Below are 9,909 nucleotides of genomic sequence, written 5' to 3'. Positions count from 1 at the left end.
ACAGCTGGAGGCCGTTCCCTCTCCTCCTGTCCCTGTTCCCTGGGAGCAGAGCCCGACCCCCCCCAGCTCCCCCCTCCTGTCAGGGATTGCAGAGCCAGAAGGTCCCCCCTGAGCCTCCTTTTCTCCAGGTTGAGCCCCCCCAGCTCCCTCAGCCCCTCCTGCTGCTCCAGCCCCTTCCCATCTCCATTCCCTTCCCTGCACACGCTCCAGCCCCTCCATGTTCTTGTCTGAGGAGCCCAGACCCAAACACAGGACACGAGGGGCCTCAGCAGTGCCAGCACAGGGACAGGCACTGCCCTGGGGCTGTGACACGCCATTTCTGATACAAACCAGGGCCACTGGCCTTCCTGCTCACCTGGGCACACCTGGGCTCGTGTCCAGGCACTGCTCTGGTCTCGCCTAGAGCTTTCTGTGTCTTTCCAGGTGCAGAGGCTGCCCAGCCCAGCCTTGTCTCCCTGAGGACACCACACACTAATGGCAGGACAAGGGTCTTCTTCCCCCTGTCCATTCCTTGTTCTCTAAAGTTTTGGGAAAGCCAACACCCCTCCCCTTGGAGCTCCAAGTGTTGAGCACCCCAGTACAGGAGTGGAGGAATCACAGAGCTGCTGAGGGGGACAATGTGACACAGAACGCCTGGGAATGACAGAGCCCACCCTGGAAAGAGCCCCTCATCAACAAACCCAATGCCCTGTAAGAGCAGGACACCCAAACTTGAGGTGAAAGTAGGAAGAATTAGTGAAGAGATGCCTGGTTAGTGCTGGCAGCACAGGAATTGTGTTGGTAAGATCATTTCAGAAAATTCCAAGGCACGGCAGCAGCTGCTCTCAGAGTGCCTGGAGATCCCATGTGGACATGGTCCCATGCTGGAGGTGGGAACACCTCTGTTATGCATCTTTTCCCTGGGGCCAACCTGGAATGGGCTCACACCAAGTCCACCAGAGTGTGACAGAGTCAGGACTGTCCCCAGCACCAGGACATGGACCTGGACTGTGGGACGGAGGTCCCTGGGCCAGAGCAAACAGAAAATTCCACTACTAAGGCCCAGGAGGGGGAAAAGCCTCTTCCTCCTGGGTCCAGCAGCTATCAGGTCACCCCAGAATAGGAACCTACAGCACAGCCTGAGCTCAGAAACACCCCTGATTTCAAAGCCCCTGGAATCCAGAGCCACTCACAGGTGGCAACTCCCCTGGGTGCAGTGGGCACATGAGGCTCCAGGCAGGAAGTGTTCAAGTGACTTGGTTACACTCCCAAATGGACACTGTGTCCGAGCCTGAACTGCCCTTGCAACACCCACTGGGGACAGGCACGTGGGACTAACCCGATGGACAGACCCCAGAGGGTCTGGTGGCAAGGGGAGCTGCCACAGGCCAAGCTGCCCTTCCCCCCTGGATTGCTCTGCCCCACCTGGAAAACATCCCCACCCGGACACCCTCTGCCCTCCCTCCACACAGGGCGGATCAAAGGAGGAGTGAGTGAACTCCAGGCACAGCCAGGGATACAATCCCACACCCCTCCCCGTGGTATTTCAGTGCCCGATGGTTATTGCAAACCCAGCCTGACCAGCGCCCCTCGACACAGCTGCTCTCCCGTTTATTTCAAACAGACTGCTCTGCGCTGGGCTCGGCGGGGACGGGGTGTGACACGGTGCGGGGTGAGGGGGGCAGGCCCAGCACAGCCGGTCCCGGCGCGGGGTCCCTGCCAGCACGGGGCACGTCCATCGGGACAGGGACGGGCTTTGCTCGCGCTGCGCGGGGAACGCTCGGCACAGGGCGCTGCTGGATCGCCGCAGGGCCCCCTCTGTGCCCGGCATTCACCCGCACGGACAGCAGGCACCTGCCCCTCCTCGGACTGTGCTGAACGGGACATCCTGGGAACGCCGGGCTGTCCGGGTCCCGCCGGCACCGCCTCTGGCCCGGGGGAGCAGCTGCGGGGCCGGGTCCGCGGGGTCAGATACTGTCCAGCTTCTTCAGGATGAACGGCGCTGCGGAGGGAAACAGACGGGACACGGCCCGGATCAGGAGGGGGTGCGGGGACACCCTGGACCGGGACACCCCGGGGGCATGGGGACATGCCGGACCGGGACACACCGGGGGCATGGGGACAATCCCGGACCGGGACACACCGGGGGCAGGGGGACATCCCGGACCGGGACACCCCGGGGCGCGGGGACATCCTGGACCGGGACACCTCGGGGGCATGGGGACATCCTGGACCGGGACACCCCGGGGCAGGGGGACATCCCGGACCGGGACACTCCGGGAGCATGGGGTCATGCCGGACCGGGACACCTCGGAGGGGGCGCGGGGACATCCCGGACCGGGACACACCGGGGGCATGGGGACATCCCGGACCGGGACACCCCGGGGCGCGGGGACAGCCCGGAGGGGGCGCGGGGACACGGCGGTCCCGTCCCGCTCACTCACTGATCCGCAGCAGCGCGACGTAGATGAGGAAGTTGCGGACAGAGGCGAGCACGTCGCGGCGCATCTTCCGCCGCAGCTCCTCGGGGTCCATCTTGGGCCCGAGCCCCTCGATGCGGAACATCCCGGCCCCGATCCCGGCCCCGATCCCGATCCCGATCCCGATCCCGATCCCGATCCCGATCCCGGCCCGGCCGCGGAAACGCGTGAGCAGCGCCGGCCGCGCGCAGGGACAGCAGTGACGTCACTTCCGCCCCACGTGGAGCCGCCCGGGGCGTGCCCAGCCTGGCGTGTCCCGGTCCCGGGGTATCCCGGTCCCGGCGTGTCCCAATCCCGCGGGATCCCGGTCCCGGGGTAACCCGATCCCGGCGTGTCCCAATCCCGCGGGATCCCGGTCCCCGGGGGATCCCGATCCCGGCGTGTCCCAATCCCGCGGGATCCTTGTCCCGGGGGTCCCGATCCCGGGGGGTCCCGGAGCCCTCGAGCCTGGGAAACCTGGACTACGGAACCGTTTCCTTAGGAAAGGAGCTGCTTCGGTGGTTGATCTTTGTCACCTTGAAGCCTCGGGAAGGCTGGAGCAGGTGACATAGAATGGTGTCCTGGTGGGTCTGGGGTGTCCCCAGACAGGGAACTCCACACCCTCCCCGAGCAGTTGTTCCAGGCTCTGTCACCTCCATGGAAAGAAGTCCTGCCTCATGGCGAGGGGGAACTTGTGTTTGAGTTTATGGCTATTGCTCCCCATCCTGTCACTGGGCATCACCAAAACAAGTGTGGGATCATCCTCTGGCAGCCCTTGGGGATATTGGTGTGGATCGATGGGATGCACTCTCAGCCTTCTCTTCTCCAGACTAACCAGGCCCAGCTCCCACTGTCTCTGCTCACCGGGGAGATGCTCCAGACCCCTCATCATCAGATGGCCAAATGCTGACCTTAACTGTGCCCTTTTTTAGGGGTCAGAGCTGGTCCAGGCCAGCACTTCCCCAGGAAACTGCACACACCAGCCCCTCTGCTGTCCACAGAAATGGGATTCCTTACTTGCTGTGCAACAAGCCAGCAGTTACACCCTCGAGAGAGACACTGAGTGTTTATTTCAGCACTGAGCAAGCCCTGGGTGCTCGGTGTGTTCCACAAATACACCACAGTGACTATTTTTACTATTGTGTTACTATTTACACATTTTAGCAAGCAAAGGCTTTAATGTTTGCTGGCTACAAGTTACATAGTTCTCTTGTTAATTAGTACTGTATTAGCCAATGGTTCTCTCGCTTCCTGCACTCAGTCCTTCTCTTTTTGGGTCGGGCAGGAGGGTTTGGTGTTGTGGGTCGCGATCTGCCCCTGCTGGAGTCACCTTGTACCCGGTGAGAGATGATTCAGCCCAGTTGCTGAGCTGTCTTTATTGGTTTCCTCCTCATCTTTGGGGTTTTGCCAGATGTCCTTGTGGCCCATAAACTCTCCATTCCCTGTGCCCACTACCAGTGGAAATCCTTCCTCCCGAGATGTGATACCCTCCCCAGGGCTGAGATCACCGAGATGTGTCCAGCCCTGAACCCCTAACAAGGCAATTCCACCGATCAGGCATCTGTGTTTCCAACACCTGGACATCACTCAGAGCTCGTAGGCTGCTCTCTGATCCATGGATTAAATCTCCTTTCTGGAGGCTTGAAATTTACAGAGATCAAACTTTAGAAACCTTCGTCTCTAAAGGGAATTTTTACACATCCCACATCTTGCAGCGCTTAGAGCACCAGGAATGCTGCCCGAGGTGGACACTGCAGGTGCCTGGAGAGGGGCAAGGGGGGCAGGCAGAGCCTGCTCTGCTGGTGGCTCCCACCACCACCCCACAACACACCTAGGCTTCACAGCCCTCCAGATAACAACAAAAAAGGAGATTTCTCCCAGCTAAGCTGCCCGTGGCCTGAGGCAGAGGCAATTACAGAGCAGCTGCTCTCATTGTGCTGGTGATTACAGGGCTAATTGAGCACTCCTGGCTCGGGGCCCTCCCTGACTTGGCCCCGGGTGGCCAAGGAGGAGGGTTCCCAAACCTCCCACACCCGGCACAGTCACAGGACGTTCAATCCCCGTCCCTGCTGCAAACAAAGGGAACCTGTCCTGCTCTTAGAAGGTGTGGGGCTGCCCTCCTGAGAACTTTCCAGTGAGTCCCGGGGGAAAACAAGCACAGCTGCCTGAATCCCCTGCTGACACAAACCCCTGCCTCTGCCAGGTCCAGGAAACCTCATTAGTCATTCATTTCATTCTGCAGAGCGGCTCTCTCCGGCCTTGGCAGGCACGAACAGATTGGCAGGTCCTGATTCCATCCTGGCAGAGAAACAAGAAGTTTCTTCTTACATTCCACAGCCACTGGTCCTCCAGCGATCCAGCAGCAGCAGCAAGGCTGTTTCCCCAGGCATTGCTCGGGAGGAGATGAAGGAACGTGGGCATGTCTGGGCAAAGCTGAGCCAAACACGACCCAGTGATAAGAAGAGATGGGAGCAGGGGGGAGACAACGGGTTAGGGAGCAGCAGAGGTGAGGGCTCTGCCATGACACAGGCTGGGAAGTTGTTGCCACAACAATTGGAGCCACCCCGTTATCCTTGTCCCTGTTTGAGACGAGGGGATGAGAAACATTGCCTGTGGGAGATGTTCCCGTTGGAGAGGTGGAGACTTCAAGAGTGGAGTAATTGCTGAGGGACAGAAGGCTTTGGCTTAGAGTTTTGACAATGTCCTGAGCTGTCCTTGAAATGTTTGTATCAGTTTTCCAGAATCCCCTCAAACCTCCAAAGTGCAAAGCTTGGACAGTTCATGGCAGGTCTTTAGTTCCATTCAGTGCCATAGTTCCAGGAGCATTTTTCTTTCCATTCCCTGGAGCTTTAGTCAGATCATGAGCCACTGGCCAGGCACTTCTTCGAGGTGTCTGAGCAGAACTGGGCATGACATTGTGTGGGAAACACCTGTGTGTGGCAGGTAACAGCATGGAAAGCTGGCAAAACGTGCAGAGGTTTGCTCAAGGGACACCTGGATCTGCCAAGTGGTTATGGAACAGTGGTGTGAGGAGGGGCCAAACTCCATGGGTAGCTGGAGAGAAGCAGTGGGACCTCCTGGGGCAAGGCCAGGAGTTCCTTTTTGTCAGTTGTAGCATATAATGCCCAGATAATACCAACGTAAAAGTGTCAGAAACACCAAAACAAAGCAATCAGAAAAAAGCAGTTCTAAGTCTATTGCTCCTTCGGGAGGGATGGACAAAGGAAGTACAAAGACTGGGAGAAAGGTTGAGGGATGGGAAAAGGGAATGCCATGGTGCATGAGTGCTGTGGCCAGTGCTGGGGGTGGAAGCAGCCAAACAGCCCCGTGTGAGATCACCACTGCTGGAACATTAACCCACAGCTATTTTGGGCACGGGGTCACATCACCCCTGCTGTGTTCCCTGGCAGGCCTCAGGACACCCAGGTGAATGGGCTGAATTCCCCAGCATGGTGGTGTGACGGCATCTTCTGGGTGTAATGCCTTTGGCAGCTCCCTATTACCCATCATTGCTCAAAAACAGTTTCAGCTTTCTCTGCCCGAGAAAAGATTGACGAGGTGACAGAGAATAAGGACTTGCTTTGGTGTCCATACCAACCTCCATTACACTGTACATACCAGCCAGTTCAGGTCCAAGGTGCATTTCAGGGACCAAGGGCAGGCACGGCCTGGCTGCCTCCTCACCCCAGGGGCAAAACCACCTGGAAACTTCGGTTCTGAGTGCAAACCAGCTCCACTGTCCATGGGACGGAGCCTGCAGGTGCCAGAGGCAAGGCTGTGTGCGAGGTGGGAGTGCAGAGGAGAGGGGCTGGTGGGCAGGGCTGCCCGGGCACCTGAGCCGGGACGCGCTGGTGGAAACTTGGACTTGTGTCCCCACAGGTTCTCCCACTCCACGAAGGTCTGGCACTGGGGTAAGACACAGCTGGTGCAGAGGGCAGGCAGGAAATAGCACTCAGAAATTATAACTGCCCTAATCACCCTTTCTGAGACCTCAGGCAGGTTCCTAAGGGAAAGGAACTCACCACAGTGCATTGATCCTCCTCAGTAAAAACGTTCTGTGGAGTGGCGCTTCACACACAGCCCTGTGGCATTTCTCAAGGACTGCTCCTACATGGTGGAGATGGCTCATCCACCAGCTGGACAGACAGAATGCCTCCCCCATGGGAAAGGCAGCACCAGCCTGGCCTGGCCCCCTCTGCATGCACTGGTGAGGTCTGGAGGAGCGCCAGGAACCTCCACTCCTGGAAGTGGATCAGGATGTTTCTCACGGGTGCACAGCCAAGGCATTCCAGAGGCCCTGGGAAAGCTCCACAGAAACACTGGGGAGAGGCCAGGTGGGTATTGCTGGAGCCCTGGTGGCACCTGCCACGCTGGTGTTTTCAGCCCTTTGCAGGGATCAGCACTGATCCACCACTGATGGCTTTGTGCACACAGAGGCTTTCCCAGAGCCTGACCCAGGAGCTCCAGCCTGTCCTCCTGCAGTGCCCCAGACCCCACTGGACGGGCTGTGCTGAGGTCTGGGCCCCTCACATGGGAGCAGGAGGGTGTTCCTGGCCGGCTGGTGCCTCCTGGCTCCCCGGCAGTGCCAGGGCACAGGGCACAGCACAGGCCCTGGGTCATTCCCTGCTGGGCTCTGGTGCCCAGGGCTGTGGCTGCCCAGCTCCCCCAAACCCCTGCGTGGTGCAGAGCAGGGGGAGCTGAGCCCAGCACTGACACAGCTGCTGGGGCAGGTATGGGTGTCTAACCCAGAGTGCCCGAGCGAGCCCAGCCTAGGCTGGTTCCTGAGGTGCAGGGCAGGTATCCCTCGTGTGGGATGCCCCCACAGACACTTCCCAACAGGAGCTCCCTGGCAGCACTGCCTGTGGGGCCTGGCCTGCTGTTCCAGCCCACGGGTTCACAGCGTTGGCCCCACTGGACACAGGGGAAGCTTCCAGCAACTCCTCTGGGACCAAAACCTGGCCATGCAACCCAGTACAAGCACCCAGGTACACATTTGTGTGTGTCTTGACACGCACAGCAGCACAGACACCCTGAGCATTCCCTCAGAACCAGCACAAACAGCTTCTGCTCCCATTTCTGGCCTGGAACCACCATAGAAATGCACAGAGCTGGAAGTGGGGCTGGAAGAGGGGCAGGACAGACAGCCCTGATGCAGCGCTGGGCACTGCCAGACAAGCATTCCAGCAGGAATGCTGACCCTGTGTCCTGGCCCTTCCATTGCCTCTCCCCTCAGTGTCCCCACATTTGCTCTCCCCAAACCCTGTCAATGCTCGTGTTTCCCCACATTCAGTTGCTCCCCCAGGCATCCTGCAATGAGCCTTGTGCAATCCCAAAACAGTCTTTCCCTGTGCCCTTCAGTGTGTCCCATACCCCTGGCTGTGACCTCGCATCTGTGGGGTGCCCAGGAGAGGATGGACGTCCCCCATCCCTGTGGGACTGAACCCCCTGGGACTGGAGGTGCTGGGCAGGGTCTCGTGGCACTGGGGATGTCGCTGTGGTTCCCCTGCAGCTCAGGGCTCTGCTGGTGTGTGCAGATGAGTTTTTCCTCACTGGTGTTCCTGGGCTGTGATCTCTCATCTCTGAGAGGGCTGGAACTGAAAGGGACTGTTGCTGGACCAGCCACCCTGGAATCTTCCCCAGCCAGCTCATGAAGCCAGGTAGTTTGGATTGACCCATCAGTTCTCATCACCATCACAGGGATGTCCCCAGCACCACAGGTCACTTCATCACCCTTCAGCCAGTCCTGTGGGCTGGGCTTTGGTGGCTGTGGCCCGCAAGGCTGAGGAGCACTCTGGCACTCCTGGCACTCCAAGGAGAAGTTTCTCTTCCTGCTGTTTCCTCTTCACTTGGAAGAAGCCAAATGTAGCCCTTCTGCTCGTGGAGCTGCATCCTCTGTGTCAACTCCCTGCACTGCTGCAGATGTTCAGGGGGAGAAACCAGCCCCAAAAGCTTAAGCTGGAAGTGAAAAAATATGCTGGAAAGCAACATTAGGGCCTCAAGGCAAATATTTCAGACTTGCCACCCATTTAGCTGTGATCCAGGACAGGGAGAGACAGGAAATGTGAGCCCACAACAACACTGACCTATAACCACAGCACCTCTGCCCCTGCACCAGGGGGTTGAACATCTCTGGTCTTCAACAGGTTCAGTGTGCTGACCTTCGTGGTGAAGGGGACCAGAACCATTTGTCTGTGGCAATTTAAGAAGTAGGATTAGAGCACAAAGCAGAGTGGAGGAGGGTGAAGGTCTTAAGCCTGTGGAAGGGCACACAGAGTGCCTGGGAACTGGAGCTGTTCCTGCACAGATCCTGCAACCAAAGCCCTGCAGCACAGAGGCACTCGGACATTTTGGGCAGCCCTGGCTATCTGCATGAGCTCAGAGAGGGGCTGACTGATCCTCCAGGTTTAGTTTTTCTGCTGTGAAATGTGAAGGGGTTTCATCCTTCATGAGATCTTAACCCTATCTCTTCAAAGCTTTTCTGGGTCCTTAGTCCCAGCCATCCCAGAGCCGTTACCTAGATCACAGGGCATGCAGGTAGGGGGGGTTCACAGGCTCAGCTCACGGCTGGGACGAGCTCCCAGAGGTTTCATCCTCCACAGACACGGCTTGGCATGCAAGCAGCCACAAGCTGCAAGCTTCCAGGTAGTTCCAAAATGTTTCCTGGGACAGAAGGCTTTCACAAGTCAGCTGTGACATGACCCAAACGTGAGCAATGACAAACGCTGTTCAGAGACAAAATGTCCCCTAGCTTTCTGGAGAATTGTTTCCCAGGTTTCTGGAACTGAGAATAATCAAAGATAAGAAAACCACTTGCTTGGGTCCACCCCACACAGGTCCAAATCTCACGTTTTGTGGGTCAGCATGGAGCTCTGATGTGTCTTATTAGTGGCTACCACTCTTCATCCCCAAGAAAGAGAACTAGAGCTGTATTTCTTTTTTTAATTAAGCTTCTGCTTCCTGTGTGGAGTGCTTTGAAAACATCACCCAGGGGCAACGGGGGAAGGGAGATGCAATGCAAGTTGCCCAGGGAAGATGCATGAGTCAGCAACTGATGCAAAACCTTTTTCTGGGCGCTGTTTAATGTTATATTAATTTCAGATGTCAGGTCCCAACCTCATTATTTTGTCAGTTTCAGTGTACAGGGTAGTACTGAACAGTGCCAGACAAGTATAGCTTCTACATCAGAAGTGAAGAAAAATAACCCTATTTTCTGTGGTTGAGCTCTTCTGGGGAGAGGAATAGTCCTGGAAAAGGGGCACAGAGAGCAGCCCAGGCAGTGGAGAACCCGCAGTGCAGAAATGCTGCGAGGTACCAGAGGGGCGAAGCTGGGGAGGCACAAACCAGAGCGGATCGATGCTTTTCCGCGGGCGAGCCCGTGTGCCCTGCCCAGCCCTATGCTAAAAGCAGCGCTGCGGCGGCCGAGGAGAAGGGCAGACACCGGGCAGGGCACCTTCGCAGCAAGGGCAGGGGC

General features: G+C 57.9%; 1 protein-coding gene across 1 annotated transcript; it reads right to left on the bottom strand.

The window, feature by feature from the left end:
* Window positions 1–1,571: 1,571 nt before the first annotated feature.
* On the bottom strand, window positions 1,572–2,563 carry TOMM5 (translocase of outer mitochondrial membrane 5). The gene is made up of 2 exons (XM_027879143.1): window positions 2,424–2,563; window positions 1,572–1,981 (listed from the first exon to the last, which is right to left on the bottom strand). Exons 1-2 carry the CDS (start codon window positions 2,542–2,544, stop codon window positions 1,947–1,949), a joined length of 156 nt encoding a protein of 51 aa, XP_027734944.1. The 5' UTR covers window positions 2,545–2,563; the 3' UTR covers window positions 1,572–1,946.
* Between the last annotated feature and the right edge of the window lie 7,346 nt (window positions 2,564–9,909).

This window comes from Empidonax traillii, unplaced genomic scaffold, assembly GCF_003031625.1.
Source record: "Empidonax traillii isolate 1590-97213 ecotype Southwest subspecies unplaced genomic scaffold, ASM303162v1 scaffold51:size1492887, whole genome shotgun sequence".
NCBI lineage: Eukaryota > Metazoa > Chordata > Aves > Passeriformes > Tyrannidae > Empidonax > Empidonax traillii.
The sequence above is the reverse complement of the archived record's forward strand: the minus strand, read 5'-3'. Positions and strand labels throughout refer to the sequence as shown.